At 42.0% G+C, this 27,315-nt stretch overlaps 1 protein-coding gene and 2 non-coding genes across 19 annotated transcripts in view; all 3 read left to right on the top strand.

Annotated features, from left to right (window-relative positions):
- The first annotated feature begins 634 nt into the window (after positions 1–634).
- On the top strand, positions 635–741 carry LOC131742979 (U6 spliceosomal RNA). Its single transcript, XR_009331637.1, has one exon. It is a non-coding gene; the product is annotated as a U6 spliceosomal RNA (small nuclear RNA).
- Positions 742–6,146: 5,405 nt separating this feature from the next.
- On the top strand, positions 6,147–6,248 carry LOC131742998 (U6 spliceosomal RNA). Its single transcript, XR_009331657.1, has one exon. It is a non-coding gene; the product is annotated as a U6 spliceosomal RNA (small nuclear RNA).
- Positions 6,249–12,526: 6,278 nt separating this feature from the next.
- Positions 12,527–27,315, top strand: part of ZNF236 (zinc finger protein 236) — a 132,082-nt gene continuing 117,293 nt past the window's right edge. For 9 of the 17 annotated variants that reach the window (XR_010836922.1, XR_010836920.1, XR_010836921.1 and 6 more), the window contains exon 1: positions 13,263–13,600. Coding sequence is in view for 10 of the 17 variants with exons in the window: in XM_067015264.1 (XP_066871365.1) it covers positions 13,531–13,600 (70 nt within the window). In the remaining 7 variants the exon portion in view is untranslated. Of the gene's footprint in view, positions 12,657–13,261; positions 13,601–14,065; positions 14,459–27,315 lie in introns of those variants that run through there. The other 8 variants (XM_067015269.1, XM_067015265.1, XM_067015261.1 and 5 more) reach the window with 5 other exon arrangements.

Below are 27,315 nucleotides of genomic sequence, written 5' to 3'. Positions count from 1 at the left end.
GATGTTTACAGCAGCTTTATTCATAGTCGTGAAAACTTGGAAACCAACAAGGTGGCCTCCGGTAGGTGAATGGATACGTACACTGCGGTCCATCCAGACAGTGGAATGCTACTCGGCACTAAAAAGAAAGGAGCTATCAGGCCACAGAAAAGACACGGAGGAATCTTAAATGCGCGTAGCTAACGGAAAGAAGCCAGTCTGAGCAGGATACATACGGCATGATTCTGACTATATGACATTCTGGAAAAAGCAATATAGGGACAGTAGGAAGAGCAGTGTCGGCCAGGGGTTCAAGGCGAGTGGGGAGAGGGTGATTAGGTAGAACACAAGAGAAATTTGAGGGCAGTGAAACTATTCTCTGTGATACTGTAATGGTGGATACATAGCACACATTTGTTAAAACCATAGAACTGTACGGAAATGAACCTTAAATTATGAAATCTGGTTAATACTAATGTATCGATATTGGTTCATTAATTGCATCCGATGTAACATACTAATGCAAGGTCTCATTAATAGGAGAAAGTGTGTATATTGGGGGGAGGGTACGTGGGAACTCCCTGTATCAGATGCTCCATTTTTCTGAAAATGTAAAACTGTTCAAAAATCAACTATTGATTTAAAAAACCCTCAGGTGCTCGCCTCGGCAGCACATAGACTAAAATTGGAACGATACAGAGACGATTAGCATGGCCCCTGCGCAAGGATGACACGGAAATTCCTGAAGCGTTACATATTAAGAAAGAAAACAAAACAAAACTACTCAGAATTGTTGCTCAATGAATATCGTTATCATAAGCGTCCAGTATGTACCAATCACCACTTCAGCGCTGGAGGTCAGGCCTGTATCATAAACGGCCCGGGTCTGCACTGCGGCGGGGAGCGTGCAGGAGGCACGATCCGCCACCAGGTGGCGCTCCTCCCCGACTCTGTCTCTCACTTCTTCATTTTCTCCATCCTGCTCCCGTCTTTTCCCTCTTTCCCTTCCGTGTGTACACTGCCACCCCTGGATCTAGTCACCTGGGGATGGAAGCCAGCCCCGCCGTTTCCACGAGGGCTGCCTCCACCTTGGCGGGGGGCGCGGGGAGCTCAGGTGCCCCGGGCGGCACGTCGCAGCCTCTGGGTCCCGGCGCGGGTGGGAAGTGATGGTGACCGGCCAGGGCGCTGGGTGAGCGCGCGAGGATGCTCCACCTGCATCAGTCCCGGGCCCGGGTCCCTTGCCCTGTTCCTCCCACCCCGCCTCTGCCTGTGTGACGAATCTCCAGACCCTGCAGCTCACCCGCTGAGACCCGGCCTCGCCCCCGGCTCCCCAGCCCGGGGCGGGGCATCCACACCCGGACCACCCCGGGCTGGCCCCCAGCCTCACGGGCCTTACCTCTCCTACAGATCTCCGCGCCTGGGGAAGCGGATTTCGACAATCCAAAACCTAGCGGGGGAGACCGACCCTGCGCTAAGAGACCTGACGGCATCAAAGTGATAGTGTGGCTGTGTGGCTGGGGGCGGGCTGGGGACGACGCGCTGGATGCGACAGAGGGAGGGGCAACCAGCGGGCCCAGAGCGGGGACGCCCAGGTCAGGTCACCGCAGCGCGGGGGACACTGGCTCGGGGCTGGGGAGGGAATTAGAAAGGATCACGATGAACAACTTGGATTCTTCTTGCGATAGGGAAAAAGGCTGGTCCACGAAATTATGTTAGAATTAAAACCGGCATTTCTCAAATGACAAACCAAAATGGGCCACAGAATGGAAAGACGTTTATAACACATTTATCTGATAAAATATTAGTATTCAGAATATATAAAGAATTACTATAGATCTTACAGTAAAAAACATAAACCTAATGCTTAAAATAGGCAAAAATAAAAACAGGCAAATCAGTGAAGAGGAAAAACAAGGGAAGAAAAGTTCAACCTCACTAGAAATTAGGAAAACTCAAAGAAGACCCCACAGGTTGACAAAAATTAAGAAGTCTGGTCATACCAGACGGTGATGAGGGTGTTTTCAGACACTGCTGGTAAGAATGTAGATTATTACAATCACACTGGAAAATCATTTTAAATCTCAGTAACTCCACTCCTACAACCCAGCATACTTACGTGCACATGTATAAGAATGTTCAGAGCAATTTTACTTGTGATAATTAAAAAAAGAGAAATAGCCTAAATTTCACCAACAGAATAGATAAGAAAATTCAATATAGTTATATAACAGAAGTTTACAGCAGTGAAAATGAACAAGATACATATCTCATCACAATATAGAAAGAGGAAATACATATAGATACGTACATTCACAGGCACTGGGGCTGGCTGTGTTTAGGACTCAGGGCAAGTGGGGTGGGATGTGCCCTCCCTTTAAACGTGGCTGGTTCTGTGGGCCCCGCCTCCCAGGGAGGGGCTGCCACTGAGCCGCATCGTGAAGCTGGGCTCTGAGTTCACTAGTAAATCATGACTTCATTTTCGTTTTTCTTACAGCCCAGAGTAACACTCACACCTGTGATCAGTGGGCAAGCAGGACATCCCAACCCCTGATCCCTGGAGGTGTCCTGCTCAAGGGCCACCGACTTTTAACTGTTATCCAACAGACTCTCCCCGGGGGGAGGGGGGGGGAATAGTGTTTGATGGTATTTGGTTGAAGCATAGAGCAGTCACAGAGTTAAAACTGCTCGGGACCTCAGAGAGACACTAGTTCAGCTTTCTCCTTCTACGGCCTGAGACCTGGAAAGGTAAGGCGATTGTCCTGGGCACACGCAGCCTGACACCTCTGTTTTCCGTCAGCAGCGCTGAGGAATCTATGGGAGAAAACGTGCTGGAAGTTTTTAAGCAACTGTTCTTCTGGTGTCTTCGAGTCCCCTCACTGATGGCAAACGTGACTTTTCCCGCTGTTCCACCCCATCACTGCTGCTGGTCAGGATCCACATCCGCTTTCCTTATTATCCAAGACACCCTCCCCCTGCACACATCGTTTGCTTCCTTACCTGAGTGGTGCTTGAATAACGGCGTTCCTTACTTCACATCAGCTGACTGTGCTTGTTGAAATCAGGCTCTTGGGAGCTCCCTAGTTTACCCCCAGCCCCTATCCCCGTTCGCTTTCTTGCCTGTGCTGACACCATCCCGTCCGCGTGGGCCTCGGCCTGTTTTCTTGGGGCTACTGAGTGCTTCTTGAGAAAGTCGTGAGACAGGCTGATTGGTGTTACTCCAGTTCTAGCTTATACCTAGTAACCATTTTATCTCCTTATCATGTTATTTTTTCTATTATCATGTTATTTCAATTTTCTTAGGTGCTAAACTATACACCTAGTAACCATTTTATTTACTTATCGTAAGTTATTATGTCTATTATCATATTACTTCAATTTTCTTAGGTGCCAAACTAAGTCGGTTTACTTCTGAAAGTACTCCAGGCAGTTTCAGCTTCAGGTAGATTTCAGGGTCTAGTCCAGTTTGGAATCTGTGAATTCAAGCAACTCTGGCGTGAACTCAGGTTCCCACGCCCAGAGGTCAGCTTCTCGAAGGGCGAGGTTATGTGCTTTAATTTGCTTATCTGGTACGGGAAAGGGCACGGGGCTCTGAGACCGAGGGACCTGCTTTCCAATATGAACTCCAAGACCGACTGTGTGACCTTAGGCAAGATAGGAAACCTCTTTCTAGAGACTCTTGTAAGATGGGGGTCTACACTTCTATTCCCGGGACAACTGAAAGAGATGAAACGTGTAAATCTGCCTGGTGGCAAATTAATACCCAATGGTTTTGTGTCCATCTTCATTTTTTCTTTCTTTTTTTTTTTTTTTGGTACGCGGGCCTCTCACTGTCGTGGCCTCTCCCGTTGCGGAGCACAGGCTCCGGACGCGCAGGCTCAGCGGCCACGGCTCACGGGCCCGGCCGCTCCGCGGCATGTGGGATCCTCCCCGACCGGAGCACGAACCCGTGGTCCCCTGCATTGGCAGGTGGATTCTCAACCACTGCGCCAGCAGGGAAGCCCCCATCTTCATTTTAACTTGAAAACTGGCTGCTGGTATTTAATTCTTGACAGATGAGAAACAAACAACAACAAATCAAAAAACCTAAACATTATTTCTATGACTTGAAAACGGTGCTAATGCTAAACTCTTCCATAAAATTCAAGAGGAAGGAATACCTCACAATTCAATCTATGAGACCAGTATTACTCTGATAGTAAGACCAGAAAAACACATTACAAGGGAAACTACAGACTGACAACTCTCATGAACACAGATGTGAAAGTTCCTAACAAAATTTTAGCAAATCAAACATTCATTCATGACAGAAACTCTCACCATCTAGGGAAAGAAGGGAATGTCCTCAACTATAAAAAAAACCTATAGCAAAAATATAATTAATGGGGAAAGACTGAGTTCTTTCTAATATGAAAGAGGAAAAAAAATTGCTGTTATCATGTCTATCCATTAGTACTAGAACTATTATTAGAAGTTCTAGCCAGTGCAACAAAGCAAGAAAAAGAAAAAAAGGCTCCATATTGGAAAATAAGTAAAATACGTAATTTGTAGAAATCATAATCATTTATTTTAAACACCTTGGGAATCTACAGAAAAAGCTAGACTGACATATAAATAAGTTTAACAAGGTTTTTGGATAAAGAGACAATATTGAAAAATCAACTGAACAATCAAGTTGAAGCTAGATAAACAATATATTTAATAAAACCTTAAAAATACAAAATGGGAGGAATACATTTGACAGAAGATGGGCAAGACTTGATCACTGAAAAGTACAAATTGTAGTAAAGAGAAATTAAAGAAGACTTGAATAAATAAAGATACTGTGGTCATAGATTGGAGGACTTAATATTGTTAAGGTATGCATTTACTCCAAATCAATCTAAGGATTCAAAGTAATTCTACTCAAAAACTCAGATTTTTTAAAAAATAAATTGACAAGCTGATTTTAAAATTCAGGAAATGTCAAAATGACTTAGAATAGGCAAAACAACTTTGCAAAAGAACAAATTTAGAGAACTTAACACTACTTGGTTTCAAGACTTATTATAAAGCTACAGTATTAAAGACAGTGTAGCACTGGAGAAAAAATAAGCAAAAAAGTAATAGAATAGAACAGGTTAAAATAGACCAATACATATATTATCATTTAATTTTAAACATGTTGGCATGGCATTTCAATGGAGAAATGATAATCTTTTCAATAAAAGGTGCTGGAACAACTGTATAGTGAAAAAAATAAAACTCAACCCTTACCTCATACCATACACAAAAATTAACTCAAAATGGAGAAAGACCTAAAAATAAGAGCTAAAATTTCCAGAAGAAAACATAGAAAATCTTAGTGACTTTGGCAAAGTTTCTTAAAAATGATAAAAGTCATGGAACAACTGGTAGTTTAGACTTCAAAAAAATAAAAACTTATGCTATTCAAAAAACACTGTTATGGAAATAAAAAGGCAAGCCACATACTAGGAGAAAATATTGCAAAACATATACTGACAAATAAATTATATTCGGAATATTTTAAAAACTCTACAATTTAATAATAAGATGACAATCCAATTAAAAATGGGCAAAAGATTTGAACAGACAATACATCAAGGACAATACAGGGGCAGCAAAGAAGCAGATGAAAAGATGCTCAACATAATTAGTTATTAAAGAAAGGCAAATTAAAACCACAATGAGATACCATTACACACCCACTAGAAAGACCAAAATTCAAAAGGCTGACCATTCCAAGTGCTGGTGAGGAAGTGAACCAACTAGAAGGTCATGCATTGTGGGAAGAAATGTAAGACAGTACAACCACTTTGGAAAACAGTTTAGTAGCTTCTAGAAAAAGATACGACTACCATATCACCCTGCCACGCCACTCCTAGGTATCTACCCAAGAGAAATGAAAAGTATATGTCCATGCCGAGACCTGACACAAATGTTCATAGCAGTTTTATCTGCAGTCAGGGCTGGTATGAGGGCAAGGCAAGTGGGACATTTGCACAAACTTGACAGCGAGCACCTCCTTAAGTTTGCACAGAAGGTGCCCTGCTTCTCTCACCCTAGTCCGGATCCTGTTTATAACAGTCAAAACCTGCAAACAATCTAAACCTCCATCTAAGGTGGGTGGTTAGAGAAGCCGTGGTCCCTCCACACACCGAAACACTATTCTGTGCTTATTTCAACAGCGTGAAAAATGGGACAATACAGAGAAGAAAAGCATAGTCCCTACACGGGGACGACTGCAATTTTGTGCAGCATTCCGTATTTTTATAAAAGAAATAAGTCCTAGGAATATAATGTAACCATGGTTACTAATGGTAACTATAGTTAGTAATACTGTATTGTATATATGAAAGTTGCTAATAGGTCTTCAAAGTTCTCAGCATGAGGAAAAAACTGTAACTGTGTGTGGTGTTGGATGTTAATTAGACTTATTGTGTTCATAATATTTACAATTATCAAATCATTATGTCGTACACCTGAAACTAGTACAATGTTATATGTCAATCATATCTCAAAACAAAAAGAAATAATATTCAGCAATAAAAAGTAATCAATTATTGATTCATGCAACAACATGGATAAATTTCAAAACAATTATTCTGAGTGAAAGAAGTTAGACAAAAAGAATACATACATATTGTATGAATTCCATTTATACAAAATTTTAGAAAATGCAATTAATCTATAGTGACAAAAAGAAGATCAGTGGGTGCCAGGGAAATAAGTAGGAAGTAAGGGGAAGGAAGGAGTGCAAAGGGGAATAAGGAAGTTTCAGGGGTGATAGGATATGTTCACACCTTGATTGTGCTGATGGTTTCACATCTGCATGTGTCAAACTTATTAAACTTCACTCTTTAGTATGTGCAGTTTATTCTATGTAAATTACATCTAAATAAAGCTGTAAAAAATAAAATGAGGCACAATAAAAACTTAAAGACATTAATCCTTATTGGATCCTGATTGGGAAAACAATTTCAGGGACAATTGGGAGCATCTGAACATGGACTAGGTATTAACCATATTAGGAGATTATTGGTAATTTTGGTAGGTATAATAATGGTATTGTGGAGATGTAAGAAAATTCCAGTGTTCTTAGGAGATTCATGCTGAACTATTTAGGAGTAAAATGGGATGTCTACAACTTATTTAAAATAGTTTGGAAAAAAAGAAAGAAAAAATAAATAGAGAAAGCAAATACGGCAAAAATTATAGTAAGACACTTGAATCTAGGTGTCAGTATACAGGTGTTCATCTGACTATTCTTTCAACTTTTTGAAAGGTCTGTTTGATAATTTTCTCATTAATAAGTTGGAAAAATTTACCAAATGGATTTGAAAAAGAACCAAATTACAAGAGATACGACAGAAAATAACTGAATTATCAAACTCAACGAATACGTTTAACTGAAGACATGGCAGAAGATAAAATCAGTGAACTGCAAAATAAATCTTTAAAAAGTATCCATAATGCATTACAGAGAGAAAAAGAGGCAGAAAATATGAAAGAGAAGTTAAGAAACATGGCAAATAAAATGAGAAGGCCTATCATAAATCTGGTTGGGATTCCAGGAGAAAGAGAAATTTCACTTATACTTTTCAATGAATTCTTGAAAGTGTAAATAAAAAGAATCCATACTTAGGCATACCATGATGAATCTGCATGACACGAATGGCTGAGAGAGGCCTTAAAAACTTCCAGTGAAGATGACAACCTCCAAAGAACAAAGACTGATAAGACTCTTCATCACCCGTGACAGAAGCCAAGCTAAAAAATGGAACACTTTCAGTGGACTGAAAGAAAATGACTGTCAACCTAGAATTATTTAACCATAAAGAGTACTTTTAAGAATGAGGGCAAAATAAAGTAATTTTCAGGTGAACAAAAAATGAGAGTGTTTGGCACTAGTCGTGCTTACTAAGTGAAGCTGTACGGTACGTGTATGAGACAGAGGGAGAGAGAGAGCAGATGAAGGTCAGAGATACGAGGAATGTGGAGGACAAAGAAACTGTAACATGTAGGTATATTCAGACAAATTAGACTAAATAAAATAATAATATCTTCTGAAGCTTAAAAGTAGAATTAAAACACAGAACTATGTGGTATATAAATTAGGAGAAGGGTAAAGATATTTATTAACATTGAACTTTCATTTTTATTTTATTATTATTTTTTGCGGTACGCGGGCCTCTCACTGTTGTGGCCTCTCCCATCGCAGAGCACAGGGTCTGGACGTGCAGGCTCAGTAGCCATGGCTCACGGGCCCAGCTGCTCTGCGGCATGTGGGATCTTCCCGAATCGGGGCACGAACCCGTGTCCCCTACATCGGCAGGCGGACTCTCAACCACTGCGCCACCAGGGAAGCCCTAACATTCAACTTTTATAAGCATCATCTTGAAGTTTCTAGGGTTCCCTTACAGAACAGGGCATATAACTTTCAAATTAGAAAGGGGAAAAAGTAGAACGAGAAAAAAATGTCAATCCAAAAGAAGGCAAGAAAGTAGAGAAAAGTAAACTTAGATGATGGAACAAATTGAAAGCAAGAAATAAAATAATAGGCACAAATATTTTTCATACTGTATTTTAAAAATCAACACCAGAAGGCAAGTACAAGACTACTCATAGCAACACGTTCATTTAAAAGCAAAACCACATGACCCAGCAATGCCACTCCTGGGCAACTGGGCAAATACCTGGAGAAAACCATAATTCAAAAAGACACATGCACCCCAATGTTCACTGCAGCACTATTTACAATAGCCAGGACATGGAAGCAACCTAAATGTCCATCGACCGAGGAATGGCTAAAGAAGATGTGGTGTATATATATATATATATATATATATATATATATATATATATATATACACAATGGAATATTACTCAGCCATAAAAAAGAGCAAAATAATGCCATTTGCAGCAACATGGATGGACCTAGAGATTGCCATACTGAGTGAAGTAAGTCAGACACAGAAAGACAAATATCATATTGTATCAGTTACATGTGGAATCTAAAAAAAGGGCACAAATGAACTTATTTACAAAGCAGAAGTAGAGTCACAGATGTAGATAACAAACTTATGGTTACCAGGGGATGGGGGGGAGGGATAAATTGGGAGATTGGGACTGACATATACACACTACTATATACAAAATAGATAACTAATAAGAACCTGCTGTATAGCACAGGGAACTCTACTCAATACTCTGTAAGGGCCTATATGGGAAAAGAACCTAAAAAAGAGTGGATACATGTATAACTGATTCAATTTGCTGTGCACCTGAAACTAACACAACACTGTAAATCAACTCTACTCCAGTAAAAATTAAAAACAAACCAAAACAGAACTTGACATAACCCAGAAGTCCATCATGGATTGAATGAATACTCTACGGCATAGTCTTACAATGAAATACAACAGTGAAAATAAATGAACTGCAGCTATATGCATCAGCGTCATTGAATCCCACAAACACAATACTGAGCAAAGAAGCAAGAAGCAGAATTTGGAAGAACTTTAAGAAAAAGTTCTAAAGCTGGGCCAACTGACGAATACTTCATTTATTTAAAGACCTCTAGGTAGACTGTACAACCATAAAGGCAAGGGGAGGATTATTATAGTATCAGGAGAGCAGGTATCTCTAGGGGGAGGACATTCCCAGTCAGGATCACATATGGAGCTTCTGCGGTGCTGGTCCTGTTTTCTAGCTGTGCCCTGTGTGGTGATTCTGGGGAGGATATGTTTTATGCCCCCTTTTTAAATGTCTGATATAGTTATCAACTTCAAAATGAAAAGGAGGAAAAGAGCAGTCCTCCATGGAACCCTCTGACACACCCAGGAGGATGAGTATAGAAAACCAACCTATATACAACCTACCAAGGCTGAATCATGAAGAAACAGAAAATCTGGATAAACCAATAGTGAGTAAGGAGATTGAAACAGTAATCAAAAACCTCCCACCGAAGAAAAGCCCAAGGCTAGATGGTTTCACCAGTAAATTCTACCAAACATTTAAAGAAGAATTAACACCAATCCTTCTCAAACCCTTTCAAAAACTGAAGAGAGGAACACTCCCAAAATCATTTTACAAGGCCAGAATTATCTTGATACCGAAGCCAGATAAAGACACAGCAAAAAAAGAAAACTATAGGCCAATACCTCTCATCGACATGGATGCAAACATTTTCAATAAAATATCAGCAAACTGATTTCAACAGCATATTAAGAAGCTCATACACCATGATCAAGTAGAATTATTCCTGGGAAGCAATGAAAAACAATAAATGTGATATACCACATTAATAGATAGAAATCATGTTCATTTCAATAGATGCACAAAATGCACTTCACAAGATTCAACATCCTTTCGTGATAGAAACTCTCAACAAATTGTGTAGAGAAAGAATGTACCTCAACATAATAAAGGCCATAAATGACAAAACCACAGCTAACATCTTACTCATGGTGAAATGTCCAAAGCTTTCCCACTACGACTAGGTACAAGACAAGGATGCCCACTCTCACCACTTCTATTCAGCATTGCACTGGAAAAGTCCTAGCCAGAACAATAAGGCAAGAAAAAGAAATAAGTCATCCAAATCAGAAGGGAAGAAGTAAAAATGTCTCTGCAGATATGTGTAAGGTATGCATGGATGGTGAAAAAGGAATCCTATGAAACTACATAGGGGGTACTGTGATAGAGGCGCAGCTCTCTTTCATGGATAAAGTGAGAATCTTGTAACTAATCATGTCTACTTTTCTGCTTCGGCTAAGAAACCTGGAGTTTGATTTTCTATTTGCCTTTTAGAAGGATTTTATTAGTTTGGGTGCTTACTTTCTATTTTTTCCATTGTCCTGATTTCCTCATGTATTTATTTGACCCTGATATAAATTGCTTCAAATCCTTTTCAGAACAAAATAGGGTATACATTCACAAACACATCACCATCATCCAAATTGATTTATAAATGACCAAGGATTCTTATTATCTGCCTCCAATCTATTTTCTCAGGCTTACAAGGTACTCCAGCCCTAACATGCATATGGTAGTACCGTCATATTTTGTCTAAACTTAATGTAGACTTCTGCTTTGATGCAACTACGAGCATGGGATTAACAGGTAAACAGATTTGGTTTGGGTCTTGGATTTGCTTACAGGCTCTGTAGCCTTAAGCAAATTACTTAACCTCTCTGAATCTCATTCATAAAAGAGTACCTTGAAGGAATGTTGTAAGGATTAGAAGCATTTTATGTAAGGCACTAAAACATACTAAGAAGTTAAAGTACAGGAAATGTTAATTGCTAAATCCCATTTGCCATTCACTGGCTGCCTGAGGTGGAATAACCCGAGCGTGTTTAGTTTTTTCAGGAATTGGATGTATATAAAGCCCCTGCCAGATAAGACTCTTCATTTTAGTTTTTCCTTCTTTACCCTGTTGCCTCCACGTGGAAAACCCTTTACCATCTGTTAGCACCCAATCACTTACTGAGCTTCAGTTAAGAGAGGGGTCTTTTTGTATTTATTTTTCTAACTATAATTAATCTTGTCCTTCTCAAGGTTCTCTGTGGATTTTTGACTAGTTTTGTGTCTCCTGCCCCATGGTTCCAAGTTTTTCGGGGGGACAGATTGTCTTGTTAACCTTTGTATTCCCTCATAATACCCTGCGTGTAGTTGGTGGTCGTTATTTATGGCTTCGCGTTAATTTTTCCGAGGATACTATGACGATGTTAGATTACTTTCTTTTGGCTTTGCTTGACCTCACCTAACACTCCGCCGTCATGTTCCTGTTCGGGTTTTGGGTTAAGTCAGTATGGGTAACAACAAAAATAACAGATGGACACATTTGAAATTGTAAATTTTAATGCATTACATCATTGGATAGGAACATAAGTGACTTCTGGGTGGGTCCTCCTCAGTCCAAGGTCGGTATTTTGGGTAAATTTAGGCTCCCAGTCTTTTTGTCCCTGTGGTTTTCACAGGGATGCTCTCAAAGGCCTTCCGGAAGCAACCCGGGGAGTTGGAGCGCTCAGCTTTCCTGGAGTTACACGAGCATATACACACACAGGACGCAGACTACGCACGCGGCACAGGGAAGACCCGTGGCTGGGTTTCTTTTACCTGCCTCCACCTGGAAAGCTCCTTCTCACCACCTCTGCCCGTTACAAGGACACCTTTCCTACTTACTTTCCCGACGGCCTTACCGGCTGCGTTGACTTCGGCTGCCCACCACCTCGGGAGGCCCCGCCGCTAGGTGACCGCGACCGCTCGCCCTCCGTCCGCCCAGGCCCGAACGGCCGACCGCGCATGCGCACGGCGCCGCTCCCCGCCCCCACCGCGCGCCCGCGCCCAACGCCCCAAACACGGCCCGCCGGGCCATGGAACCCGCCGAAGTTGGCGCGGTTCGAGCTCTCCCGTTCGCTCGTTTGGGCGCCTTTCCCCCGTGAGGCCCGCGGGCGCTCGGCCGGGGCTCGGCGGCCGCTCGAGCCGCTCCGCCCGCCTCCGCCGCTCGGCCGGGTGCGCGCCGCGCCCCCGCGCCCGGTCCCCGCGCGTGCGCGCTCCGCCGAGTGTATGTGTGTGAGTGTGTGTGCGGCTGAGGGGTGGGCCGCCGCCGCCGCCGACGATGCCGCGGGGCCGCCCCCCGAAGCCCAAGGAGAGCAAGGCGCGCGGCGACACCGGTAAGCGGCCCCGGCCCGGCCGCGCTGTGCCGCTCCGCGCGAATATAGTCCCCCGATGCGGCGCGGGGCGCGCCGGGAGCGGGCCGGGCCGGGGGCGGCGGAGCGGGCTGGGTTTGGGGGCCGGGGGCCGAGGCCGGGCCGGGGTGGGTGCCCCGCCGCCGCCGCCACCGTCGCCGCCGCCGCCGCCCGACTGCCGGGTCGCAGGGTGCGGGCGGAATGATACTGGCGCGGCGCGGCCGGCCCCTCCGCCGGGCTGGGCCTACTTTCCTGGGCCGCGCGGGCGGGCGGCGGGGCCGGGGGCGAGGCGCGCGCCGCCGCCCTCCTCTCCTCTCTCTTCTCTCCTCTCCTCTCTCCTCTCTCTTCTCCTCCCCCCGTTCCTCCTCCCTCCTCCACACACCGTCCTCCTCCCCCGTCCTCTGCATCTTCCTCCCGCTCCCCCGCCCGCTGCCCTCCCGGCCCGGCTGCCGCAGGTCGTGGGAGGCCTTTCTGACGAGAAGGCGCCGGCCCGGTGTGCGTCCCCGGGGGTGACGGGCCCGGCCCGACCGCGAGCTGCCGCGGCCCCGGGGGGGCGCCCGCGGGGGGGCTCGGGAGCGGGTCCCCCCGCGGTGACACGTGGGCCGAGACCGTGCGGGGCTCGTGTCCAGGTGCACCGTCTTCCGGGCCCGGGCTCGGTGGCCCAGCGTCACCCTCCGCTGAGGCTCGGGACCCAGGAGGGCGAGCGCCCCGGGTTTCGGAAGAGAAAGAGGTCGTGTCTGGAAAGGAAGGCCGTTGCGTCCGTTCCATTTTGCCACTGCGGCGTTTGGGAAGAGAGGGGGAGAGACTAGGTGTAAGCTTAGCGGCGTTGTCAGTGCTCTTACTGCAGTTGCTGAAGTTCATGGGCATGGGAGCCGGGGTGCAGCGCCCGCGAGTTTCCGCGGGAGAGGTGTCGCTGGAGAACAGTCCAGGTGTGCACGTTTGTAGTTGGCTAGTAGCTGCTCAGAGTTCTCGTTAGTGGCTGATGGTGTCTGGAAGGAGGTCTTAAAGGCCTCGCTCCCTGATCGGGCCTTATTTTAATTTTTTTTTCGTTAATATGATTTATGCAAAAAATAACGTAAAGTGTAGTGTCCCCCAGTTCTTAGTCAGTTGGAAAAGGCTTAGGGTAGAGGAAGAATGTGAACTTTACATTGAATACGGCTTGGGACCTCTTCTTCCCCCAGTCTTTCCCATCTGACCAAATAGCATCACCGTTCACCTGCTTTTTCAGGTCCCAAACTGAAAAATAATTCCCTTACTCCCCAAGGCATTTCATAATTTTGTAGCTTCTCCCTCACAGGCGTGTTTTCAGTCGGCCCTACTCCCTCCCTCTTCAGTGTGACTGCGAGGCGGGCCTCTGTGGGAGCCTTCTGACTGGTCTCTGCTGGTCTCCATCACCTGTCAGCTTGAGGCATCTCTTTCAAATGTAAATAAGATGGCCACACCCTGATTAGAACTATCCAGAGGATCCTTCATCCCTTTAACTTACAGTCCCACTCGTTGCAGGATCCTGATTGATCTGGCCTTCCTGTGACTCTTTCCTTGCCCTCGGTCCTTTGTTCCTGGAAGAGGCCACGTTTGTTTCTGCCTCAGGGCCTTTGCTGTTCCCTACGCTGAGAATCCACCCCTTGCTCATTCTGGGCTTCAGCTTCCGGAGAGAGGCCTCCTTCCTCAGACTTTTCTGAAAGTTGCTTTCCCTGCCTTACACCAGTCATTCTCTACCACGGTGGTTCTCAGAGTTGGTTTATGAACCCCCGGGAGTTCTGGAGACAGTTTCAGGCATCTGCAAGGTGAATATTCTTGTAGCGATACTAAGTCCATTGGGCTTTTTCACTTGGTTAACGATTGCACTAATCATACACAGGCCGTTAGGGGTGAAACTGCTGACTCTAGCAGGAGCCATGGTGGCGACACCCAACCCTGTGAGGCTGCGCTATATTCATGTTATTTCACTCAAAACAACATATTGCAACAGAGAGAAAGCAGAAGCAGATATGAGCATCCACCTGTCTTCTGTTAAAGGAGACCTTGAAAAGATGTACAAAAGTGAAAACTCCTCTTACTGTTTTTTTGGAGAGTATGTTTTTCACAAAAATATGTATTTATGTTAACATGTAATAGATTTATTTTTCAGTGAATAAGTGCTTTGAAAGTTGCTCAGTTTTAATTTCTAATAGGGCAGTTGTCAATAGGTGTAACCTATAGAAAGTTAAGGTCTTTGGGGTCCTCAGTGATGTTTAAGAATATAAAGGTGTTCTGAAACCAAAAGGTTTGGGGACTGTTGCTCTAACAGTTTACGATTTTAATGTTTCTCATAATCTGAAATTATTTTGCTTGTTTTTCTGTGTCACTCATTATGAATTTTATTCTAAGAAAAACATGGAGGGTAGGAAGTGGGGATTTTTACACAACACCTATGTTTCCCCTATATTTTTATAGGGGAAATGAGGCTCAGAGGGGTTAAGTGATATGGAAGGTCTACCCAGCTAGTAAGTGTCAGAGTTGGATTTGAATCTGCCTTTGAGTCCAAAGGGTCCATTGCATTGCTCTGCCTTCATAACTATAAAGCCCTACATGTGGGTTAATTCGTTTATTCAGCAAGCATTTTGAAGCACTTCTTGTTGTAGGTGGGCACTGTGCTAGGGTTTGAGGGTGCAGGGTTTAAGAAGAGAGACGAGGTCTCTGCCTTGGGTCTCAGGACAGCGTGTGTCCTCTGATGACAGGAACACTGTTTATGGCAGCAGATAACAGTCACTGGTGGTGTAGACTTACCAAGGAAAATGATGTCAAAACTGAAACTTCCAGAAGCGATGAGGAGGAGGCCTGCTCAAAAAACATTTCCTTTTTTTAAAATGTAACTTAGTAAAATGATTGTTATACATATACATATATTCTTTTCCAGATTCTTTTACATTATAGGTTATTATAAGATATCGAGTGGAGTTCCCTGTGCTATACAGTAGGTCCTTGTTGTTTATCTGTTTTATATATAGTAGTGTGAATATATTAATCTCAAACTCCTAGTTTATCCCTCCCCCTCACCCCCAGTCCCCTTTGATAACCGTAAGTTTGTTTTCTATGTATGTGAGTCTGTTTTGTAAATGAGTTCATTTGTATCATTTTTTTTTTTAGATTCTACATATAAATGATATCATGTGATATCTGTCTTTCTCTAACTTACTTCACTTAGTATGATAATCTCTTGGTCCATCCACATTGCTGCAGATGGCATTCTTTCATTCTTTTTTTGTGGCTGAGTAATATTCCATTGTATATATGTACCACATCTTCTTTATCCACTCCTCTGTTGATGGACATTTAGGTTGCTTCCATGTCCTGGCTATTGTAAATAGAACTGCTGTGAACGTTGGGGTGATTGTATCTTTTCGAATTAGAGTTTCTCCAGATATATGCCCAGAAGTGGGATTGCAGGATCATATTGCAACTCTATTTTTAGTTTTCTAAGGAACCTTCATACTGTTTTCCATAGTGGCTGTATCAATTTACATTCCCACCAACAGTGCAAGAGGGTTCCCTTTTCTCCACACCCTCCCCAGCATTTGTTATTTGTAGACCTTTAGATGATGGCCGTTCTGACTGGTGTGAGGTGATACCTCATTGTAGTTTCGATTTGCGTTTCTCTAATCATTAGTGATATTGAGCATCTTTTCATGTGCCTGTTGGCTATCTCTATGTCTTCTTTGGAGAAATGTCTATTTAGGTCTTCTGACCGTTTTTTGATTGGGTTGTATTTTTTTTATATTAAGTTGTATGAGCTGTTTGTATATTTTGGAGATTAATCCTTTGTCAGTAGCATGAAAACGTTTCTTAAAGTAATAATTAGCTTTAGGACGTAAGTAAAGAAGTAAGCCTCACCTATTACATAAATTGATGGGGGAGTGTTTGTTGAGCACTTGCCTTTGTGCCTGGCACTGTCCTGGGAATATAAAGATGAGTGAGATAGGATTTTTTTTTATCATTGTTATTTTAGTTTACTCTTAATAAGCTGTAATGTGATCTGGATGGAAACTACATTTTGGGATCTTGTATGGCTTCTGTTTTTCCAGTAGAATGGTGCAAACCTTTTCTCCCTAGCTTGAACCTTTAGTTGGTCTCCTGCTAAGTTTCTGTTTTCTGTTGAAGGGATATTTGTTAATACTTCATTTCCAGAGAGCTGAGACAGGCAGACCTTGAGCCAAACGAATAAACAATTCCTTTCTTGCTCAGATTACCATTTCAGGCCATTTTAGTTTTTCTCCAATGAATTCAGTAACCCTGTACTCTTCCTTCAAGGGGAAGAGACTGCTAGCATAGCTCACAGAAGTGGAGCTTGAACTTCTTACAGGGCAGCAGGGGAAGCGCTCTGAGGCTTTAAGGGGACTCTGCTTCCCTGGCAAAACTAGGTGTCATTGGTGGGTAACAGTTAAGGGGAGATAGATTCTGCTTAAAATAATTACTTTCTATCAATATCAGGTATTGAAGGATGAAAAGATTTCTTCAGAAAGGAGCAACCTGTACTCTCCATAATCGAACTTTTTAGGTAGACAGAAACTTGGGAGTATTTAGTATTTTGAAGAAAGTGTGATTAGATAAGACACAAAATCTAACGATTTTATGATCCTGGAATCAAGTAGTGAGTTAACGTGGGTTCAAAATCTTGGTCTTTGACACAAACCTAGTCTGGAAAAACTATAGTAAACCTAATTCTTCGTTAGATAGAGTCAGTTCAGCAGTTTTAAAATGCTTAATGTGTATCAGCGTTTTTACATTGTCTCCATACGCAAAGACAGTGCTCAAGGAATTAGCAATATTTTTCAAACTTCTTTTTTGTGGTAGAACTCTCTCACGTGAAATATCGCAGCAAGACCTCGGGTGGTGGTCTTCACACTTGGAGCGCATTATGGAGTCACGTGGGGAGCTTTTAAAGCTCTCAATGACCGGGCCTCATCCAGTGACATCCGAGCCTGTGGTGGGACCCAGGCATCGCACGGCTTTTAAAGCTCACAGGAGATTCCACTGTGTGGTCAAGGCTGAGGCCACTCTGCTCAGAAGGAGGGAGGGAGGGAGCTGGGGCTCCGAGGTGCCTTCCTCTAGCATTTCTCTCAGCGGACGTGAAACCTGTTGCTCTTCTGGGTTAAAATGAAAAATGTATGTAATCTAATAAACTGCAGGAACAGACTGTGCTCTCTCAATACCTCAATTCTTTAACTGAATTCAAAAGCTCAGTTGTCTGTGGGTCAGACACTAATGCAAACTAGCGAGGCAGTTAAAAGTAGTAGGTGATAGCAGTTAATAGCTGGCTCTGGGGTTTCGGAGAATTGGAGTTCCAGTTTTTTTCCACAGGGGCCGGCTCCTAACTTGCTCCATTTAATTATTGCCATAGCTAATGATTTTTTTCAGGAGAAGCCAGAAATGTGTTTTTTGAAACCCCTTTATTATTGTATTTGGGTGACTAAGTTAATTGAATAGAACATCTATGTAGAAAAGTGGATAGATTTTAAGTGAAAAGCGTCATGAATTTTCATACGTAGCCAGATAGCAGTACTTAAAAGTTCCCGTTGTTCTATTACCTGCTGACCCCCACTGTCCTCTTTTGATACCGTAGATTTGGTTTAGCTGTTTTTCAGCTAAATTGAGTTCATAGTATGTACCCTTTTCTTTCTAGCTTCATTTTCAATATTTGTTTTTATGAGATTATCCTCATTATATAGCAGAAATTTGTTCATTTTTCATAGTTATATAGTATTCTGTTGTATGAACATACTATCATTTAATTTATCCTTTCTACTATAGATATTTGGGTTGTTTCCAGTTTCGGGTTATTGCAAATAAGTGCTGCTTAGGAGCCTTTATGCGTTTCTGGGTCGTGGTGGGCAGTGTTTAGTGACTGTACAAGTTTACTCTCCCACCAGTAGGGGATTAACCTTCCATTTGCTCTGTAGTCTTTGTCTATCACTCTCTTTGCACTTGGCATTGTCTGTCCTTTTAATATTTTAGCTCTCCTGGTATGTGTAGTGTTATCTCATTTTGATTTTTAATTTGCAGTTCTGTGCTAATATGGTTTTTATGTTTATTAAGCATTTGTTCTCTTTTGTGAAGCTCTTGTTTTAAGTGTTTTCCCATTTTTCTACTGAGTTGAATGTTTGTTTGTCTTTAGTTAGACTTTTTAGAGCGGTTTTTAGGCTTGCTCAGAGTTCAACCGATAGTTTGTAGTTCCTGTATACTACTTATTTTTCTCCTCACAGCCTTCTGTTATTAACGTTGTGTTTTAGTGAATGAACAAATTTTGATTCATTATTATAAATGAAGTCTATAGTTTACATTAGAATTCACTGTCTTCATAGTTTTGCCTGCTCCAGAACGGCATATAGTTCGAATCGTATAGTATGTAGCCTTTTCAGACTGGGTTTTACTAAGCAGTGTGCATTTTAGATTTCTCTATGTCTCTTGATGGCTTGATATAGCTCATTTCTTTTTATTGCTGAATAATATTCATTATATGGATGTACCACAGTATATTTGCTTAAATTTTGAGGGATATCTTGGTTGCTTCCAGTTTTGGGTAATTATGAATAAAATTGGTGTAAACATTCATGTGCAGGTTTTTGTGAAGGCATAAGATTTTAGCTCATTTGAGTAGATGCCAAGGGGCATGACTGCTAGATCAAACGGTAAGACTATAAACAGCTGTGAGAAATTGCCAAACTTCTCCACAGTGGCTGCACCATTTTGTGTTCTCACAAGCAATGAATGGGAGTTCCTGTTGTTCTACATCCTTGTCAGCATTTGGTATTATTGATTATTTTGGATTTTTAGCCCTTCTAATAGGTGTGTGTTATTGGGTATCTCATTGTTTTAATTTGCATTTCCCTTATGACTTATGATGTTGAGCATCTTTTCATATGCTTGTCATCTATATATTTTTGGTGAAGAGTTAACATGTATTTTTATTATTGATTCATAGGAGTTCTTTATGTATACTGCATATGAGTTCTTTGTACTTGCATGTTCACTCTTTCAAGGATAAACTTTTGATGAAAGAAGTTTTTAACCTTAATATTGTCCCATTTATCAATCCTTTCCTTTATGCATAGTACTTTTGGGACTTGTTTAAGGAATTTTTGACAATTGTAATCATGAAGACATTTTCCTGTGTTTTCATCTAGAAGCTTTATTGTTTTACTTCTCACCTTTAGATTGATACACCAACCGAAACTGATTTTTGTTTATGGTGGAAAGGTCAAGACTTTTTACATGTGGATGTCTAATTAATCTGCACTATTTATTGAAAAGATCATCCTTTGTTGTACTGTAGTATCACCTTTGTTGTAAATCAGGTGACTATGGAGGTGAAGAATTGCTTTTTCATTCAGTTCTCTTCCATTGTTTTTTGGTTTCTGTCTATTCAATTTCTTACTGTCTTAATTACTTTTAGTCCAGATTTTGGTATCTGGTAGTGTAAATGTAAGTCCTCTACTTTGGTTTTCATTTTCATCGTTATCCTGATAATTTTTGGTACTTCTCAGTTTCATCTAGATTTTATTTTTTTAATTTTTTAAAATATGATTTGAGAGGTTTTTAAAAATATTTATTCATTTAGGCTGTGTCAGGTCTTAGCTGCGGCATGCAGGATCTTTTAATTGCAGCAGGCGGGCTTCTTAGTTGTGGCATGTGAACTCTTAGTTGCAGCATGCATGTGGGATCTAGTTCCCCCAGCAGCAATCGAACAAGGGCCCCCTGCATTGGGAGCGCGGAGTCTTACCCACTGGACCACCTGGGAAGTCCCTCATCTAGATTTTAGAATCAGCGTGTCAGTTCCGTAATGATTAATGACACTGAGCATCTTTTCATGTACTTGTTGGCCATTTGTATATTTTTGGAGAAATGTCTATTCAAATCCTTTGTTCATTTTTTAATTGGGTTGTTTGATTTTTGTGGCTTTTGTAAGAATTCTTTATATGTTCTGGTTACTAGGCCCTTATCAGATATATGACTTAGAAATATTTTATCCCATTCTGTAGCTTGTCTTTTTACTTTCTTGATAGCATCCTTTGATGCACAAAGGTTTTAAATTTTGATGAAGTCCAATTTATCTACTTTTTCTATGGTGTCATATTTAAGAAACCATCGCCCCTCACAGTCATTAAGCTTTTTCCTTTTGTCTTCTTCTGAGAGTTTTATAGCTTTAGTTCTTAAATTGATGTCTTTGATCCATTTTGAGCTATTTTTTGTGTGTGGTGTGGAGTGAGGGTCCACCTTCATTCTTTTGCATGTGGATATCCGTTTGTCCCAGAACCATTCGTTGAAGAGACTGTTCTTTCAGTGAATGGTCTTGGTCCCCTTGTTGAAAAAGTCAGTTTGCGATGGAAGTATGGGTTTGTTTCTGGACTCTCAGTTCTATTCCATTGGTCTGTATGTCTATCCATGTGCTAGTACCTCATACTAAATTTCAAGTATACTTTACACTAAGACATTTTAAAATAAATACATAGCCAGTAAAATTGTGAGTTCTTCTTGTGCTGCCTAAAATCACCTCACAGACTGCTGCTGGTGGTACGCTTGTCACACTTAGAAAACACTATCTCTGCACATTTTTAGGACATATGTAATTGCTAATCATTGTGTAGCAAACCAAGGCCCTGATGCTCGTTGTTGCATTTATTGAAAATGCTTGGCAGAAAGCCTTTAGTGGGTGGGGTTAAGAAGACGTGGAGTGAAGTACATAGGTATCGGGCAGAATATGGTGAAATACAGAGATAGCTTCCTTTTATTGTATTAACTTTCTGAAAATTATTATTTAGGGGAATGTCCAGTCTTTCTGTCCCGTGACTAAGACAAAGGTCTTAGTTTAAGGAGATTATGCCTAAGTAAATATTAAGGCTATTTATTGTAAAGCATGGTATGTGTCAGCCCTTTATGCCTTTATCTCTCTGGGATGTCCCTGAGGTGCCACGGAGCTTGGAGGGTAACAGACATTGCAGGGATTGCAGTAGTGCTGGCTGGCCGGTATGGAACCCCGGTTTACCCTCTGGGGCAGGGGGAGCAGGCTTCTTCTGTAGCGCCAGATGGTAAATGTTTTAGACTTTGTGGGTGTTAAGGTCTCTGCTGTAACTTTGAATTGCTGTCGCAGCCCCAAAAACTGCCACAGTAATACGTAAACCAGTGAGCGTGGCTGTGTTCAGTGAAACTCTGCTTACCAGAAAGGCTAGACCCTAGTTAGTTGACCCCAATCTGGAAGAAAAAACAGGAATAAAAAGGAAAGTTGCATATGATAGCACTTTACTTTGGGGTAAACCTTCTATTGATATATAACATACGGAGAAGAATAGAAATTATGTTCAATGAATTTTCAGAGCAAGAACTTTCTTATATAATCAGCACCCAGATTATAGGAGTTATATTAATAATTCATATAATTATTTATATAATTTCTTAGATTAAGAATTGGGACACTACCAGCACCTTAGAAATCCCCATCATGCTCCATCCAGTCAGTACCCTTGTAAGACTAACCACTGTCCTGATATCTCACAGGCTAGGTTAGTTTTGCCCATTTATTGAACTTTATAAGGTGAAATCAATCATATGGAATGTTTTCTCATGTCTGACTTCTTTTGGTCAGTTTTCACTCTTTCTAGCAGTATATGAAACTTCCAGTCGCTGCATATCCTCATGAATCCTTGGTTTTGTCTGTCTTTAATTTTAACCATCCTCTTGGGTGTGCATTTTACCTTTTAAAAATTTAAAATACTTTTCCTTTCACATTTATTGTAACTTGGATCTTCACAACAACCCTGTTGAGTAGGCAACGTGGAAATGACCCTCATCTTTGAACTGAGCGGTCATCTGGGTTGCAGAGACCCCTCACTAACCGTCGGCAGGACTGAGACCACTCTTGAGACTTCACTGTCTCCCTGTTCTGTGACCTGTGACCCATATTTTAATCTGTAGGTACCTCTGTATTAAGCTACATACATTAATAATAGCATGTACGGCGCATGCATATTTTATTGGAAATTGGGATACATCTCGGAATGAACTCTCCACAGTTCTCCACGGCACCGTCTAGCTCTGCTTATTGCTGTTGCAGTGCTGCCATAAATTGTATGTTTGTGGAGATGAAAAACAGAATAGTGACAGCAAACAGATCAACAAGAAATTATCCTACATATGTATAGAAAATTAATTTTTTGCAGTGTCTAAAGAAGCATTATACTCAGCAGTGCACTGCTGGCTCATTCAAAGAAAAGCTCTGTTACGTTCAGACCTTAAGCCTAGAATTCTGTGTTTTAGCCAGAAGGTGAGGCTATAGATAACTAGGGTTTAGTTTTGTTAAATTTGGATAATATGTGTGTAAGTCTGAATGTACATCTATATGAGTTTAAAGTCTTTCTTTAAAAATAAAAATTTATAGGTGATAAAAGCAAATATGTGAAAGAGGGTTGATATTCCTTTTAAAAATAATAAGAGAAAATACAGTCAACTGAGTCATGAAAAGAAGACATCACGCATACAGATACTGCCAGAACAGGCATTGAAAGCACATCTGAGTAAAGCTGAACTTTGTTCCTGGGAAGCCTTGGCTGTAAGAATAGGAGCAACCTGGCCCCATTAGGGACTGTTCATGAGTTTCTGACCAACTATTTATCTTCAACTGTCACGGATATATTTCATATCATTTACCGTGGCACCAGTACCAGTGTTTTGTTCCATTGAAACTACTCATGCTTTTGACCACTAGGGACTGTGGCTTGGCTCTCAGTTGAATATATTTTATACTGAAAGAACATAAACAGGCACAGGCTTACAATTGGTATAAGATGCCGTTGATAAAATCCAAGTTCATCTGCTGTTTCTGCACTAGGCACAAGGTAGAAAGTGGGGTCTCATCTCAGACACCATGACCTTAAGAGGCGTGGAAGCATGCTTAATTACAAGTTGAAAATTACTCCTAGTTCTGTCACTGGCTAATTGTGTGATTTTTGACCAAGCAGCTTAACTTCCCTAGGGTCTTGTTTTCCTTAGCTATAAAACAAGGGTATGGACTATATAACTCACCTTTTCCCCCAAGTAAATTTTATCTCTTACATTTTAATTTAAATCTTTTTGAATAGCTAATACATTATAATGTTTCAGAATTTAAAAATTAAGGAAGTTCCATTTCCCAGCTCCATTGCCTAGTCAGATAGTTGCCTTTTATATGGGCAACTGATGCTATATTTTTTTTTTCTGTAGTTTTACAGGGATATTTTATGCACATGTAAGTAAATGCACAGTATATCTCTGCCCCCTCCTTTCTTTTTTAAAGAAATGGTAGCATCTAGAACATACTGCTTTTTCCATGGTCTGTATTTTGAGGATTACTTTTCCATATGAGTATATTTCATTTCCAAATGAACACCTACTTAATAGTATAAATAAATGCATTTGAATAGATAACAGGTAAAATTCAAAAAGTACAAGGGTCTTTCCTGACACTACCCCCCTCTCTTGGTGCAGCCACTTTTGAGTTGAAATATGTTTGTTCTTAGAGGAAAGCAGATGCTTATGGCTGGTGCTGTTAACCCAGAGTATTTGGTTTTCTGAGAGAGATTCTACAGAGAAAATAACGTAGGTGCGTTTCAGCTGGCTCTTAGGAGCCACCAAATGGCTAAGGTATACAGTTGGCCCTCGAACAACACAGGTCTGAACTGCATGGGTCCACTTACACGTGGGTTGTCTTCTGTAGTAAATACTACAGTACCACACATTTGTGGTGGGTTGGATCTGTAGATTCGGAGGAACTGTGGGTATGGACGGCCAACTGTAAGTTTCTTGAATTTTCGCCTGTTGGAGGATCTGTGTCCAACCCCTGCGGTGTTCAGGGGTCAACAGTATATGTACAAAATAAGAACAGTTAGTGCATATATAACAAGCTGGAAGAATATTAAAGCTAAGTTAGGTAATTTCGAGGTGGAGAGCATGAGTCAGTGAGGCTAAAAGTAGAAGTAGACATTCTGGTCTTGGAGCCTCAAACAGCTGGGAAGAGACCCAAAAAGTCATTAGCTTTTGTCTTATCTCCACGTTTAGCAAATATTTGTTAGGCATACATTCTATGCCAGGCCTCATACGACGCTTTGGAGATACAGGGACAAAGCAGACATACAGCATACAGAGAAGAATAGAAATTGTGTTCAGTTCGGTGAATTTTCACTTCGAGAACTTTTTCATATAATTGGCATCCAGATTATATGGGTTATAGTAATAATTCATATAATTATTTATATAATTTCTTAGATTAAGAAATGGGATGTTAACAGCCCCCTAGAAATCCCCGTCATGCTCCATCCAGTCAGTACCCTTGTAAGACCAACCACTGTCCTGATATCTCACAGCCTAGATTAGTTTTGCCTATTTCACTTCAGAGTTTTACCTAAAAAAGCTCAGCTGTGCTAAAGCCTGAATGCTGACAGATGTGGGAGGGGCAGTAGAAAATGGGAGAAAAGAAAGTAGAAAGGAATTAAAAAGAAAGTAGTAATGAGGGGAAAGAATGGTGGAGCTTAGGCAGGGTGGTACCGATTTGCAGTAGGGGGCTGACAGTCAGCCTTCCCAGAGGCCTGCTTGGTGACCTCAGAGAGCGTTGTGTCAGAGGGTGGCAGAGAGCAGGTGGTTGATGGTTACAGAGCTGGGCTCTTGGAGGAAAGTAGGGAATGACGGCAGGAGGGACGTGAGGCCAGTGCCTGTTGAGTGCAGAGGGTGGGGAGAGCAGCTCTAGTTTGGAAAGACTTTCAGTCAAAACAAAATAATAACAGGTTAAAAGTTTGGGGTTTAGTTATTTTAGAAATGGAAAATGCCTCATCAGGATTTATGGGTAGCTGAGATCTTAAATGCACAGTGCTTAAGAGTTTCAGTCAAGAGATGCGAATTTGAGTTAAATCCCCGCATGCTATAAATGCAGTAGGTTTTGCTGGAACTTGGTGTCACATCGTAGGTATTTTGCGTAGAAGAGATCCACCTAGGTTCTTCCCATTGGGGATGTGGACGACCTTTGCCATGCAGATAAGGCGGCTGGTCTGATGTGCTGGGCCCGTTCTGGGAAGAGCAGTTTGCAAGCCAGCTCGTCTTGTCCCTGCCGTTACACGCCAGGCCTGCCTGTGTGTAGTTACCATGGGAGAGCGTGGTCTGGAGTGATGGGTAGGGTATTGAGTAGCAAGGACGAGCATTAAAGAGGGGGCCGTGCTCCGAGACGGTTGATAGACTTTTGTCCCCATAGCACCAGGAAGCAGCATCTTGTTTAATCTGCACAACGCTGTGATAGGCTTTATCATTTTGGGGTGGTAGAGACACAACTATTATTATATACTGTTTAGAATCTCTACGTAAAGAGTTAAACTGATTTTGAAACTGGTCTTCAAGTTTTTCTCAAGGAAGCAAAGGTGCTCAATTTCTGATCTTCGTAAGCCGGTTTTTGTTTAAGTTTGATAGTGAAGTGGAATTCTTGGTGGCAGGCAGGGTGAGCAGTTGAGAGCGGTGGGCCTGTCTGTGTGTGAGGGGACGTGTGTGTGAGGGGACGTGAGTATGGGGACAGTCTGGGTCCTGCCTGGGGTCCTACCTCCGGAGGCTTCCTTGCACCAGTGAGATCTCATGACGATCCCTCCCCGTCCTCTCAGAGGGCAGAAGCACATAGGTGAAAAGTACTGTTCTGGATGAGCTCTTAGATTTGAGCACTGCCAAATGCAGGTGGCTCTGTGCTTATTCCCATTCTGTCTGGGGGACCAGTAGGAATATGTGTGGCCCAACGTCTCATGTGAAGTTCTAGCTGCCTCTTAAAAATGCAGCCATACTCAGGAGGACTGATGTGAATTGAGCACACCTTAACTTAGACCCCTAGCCCCTTAGAAATCCGGGGGCCCTGTGGCTGCAGAGACCACTCACCGCCAACAGTGGACACGTGCACACGCGTGTATGTTGGCCTGTAGTTTTCTTGGAGTTGGTGGATCTCCTGAAGCCCATCCTAAGGATACGTGAATTTCATAGACCTCTTTCTGAACAAGTACTCTGGGGGCCAGACATGTGAATGAACTTGAAGAGCTGGTGCATAATTGGGGTTGTTTTGAGGCCTAGGACTCTCCCAGAGAGGGGGCCAACTCTGAGCCAAAAGAAAGCGAGTGTGGGGTTAGCAACCCCCAGCCCTGGAGAAAGGCTTTTGCTCTTCAGTGCCCAGAGAAACAGCCACGGAGCAAAGTGAAAGTCTAGAGATGCTGTGGACTTCAAAATTAGACTCAATGTAGAAACTAAAACGTGTAAACTAAAACGTGTTTTGTTTTGTTTTTTTCCTTCCCAGTTACACTGTAATTTGAATTGTTGTTTTAAGTTTGTCTTTGAACCAGATTAATATTATGTTATCAACAGCGGGAAGGGACCTACTGAAAAAGTCATTTTATTACATTTGGAGCTTTGTTAAAGAGCGAAGTCTTGCTGCTTAGGATAAAACTATTTTCTAGAAAAGCCTTAATTTATAAGCAAAATGACATCATTTTTCAGTTTTAAATGTACAATTTTTTATCTTGGGTTTTATCTATCAATTGCAGTTAATTAAATCAAATTAATTCTCATTTTTAGGTAACGTATTAAGTAGTTTAAACATAGAGGCTGTGAAAATGGTTTC

The sequence above is a fragment of the Kogia breviceps genome, chromosome 15, assembly GCF_026419965.1.
Source record: "Kogia breviceps isolate mKogBre1 chromosome 15, mKogBre1 haplotype 1, whole genome shotgun sequence".
NCBI lineage: Eukaryota > Metazoa > Chordata > Mammalia > Artiodactyla > Physeteridae > Kogia > Kogia breviceps.
This window is presented reverse-complemented; position numbering and strand designations above follow the sequence as displayed.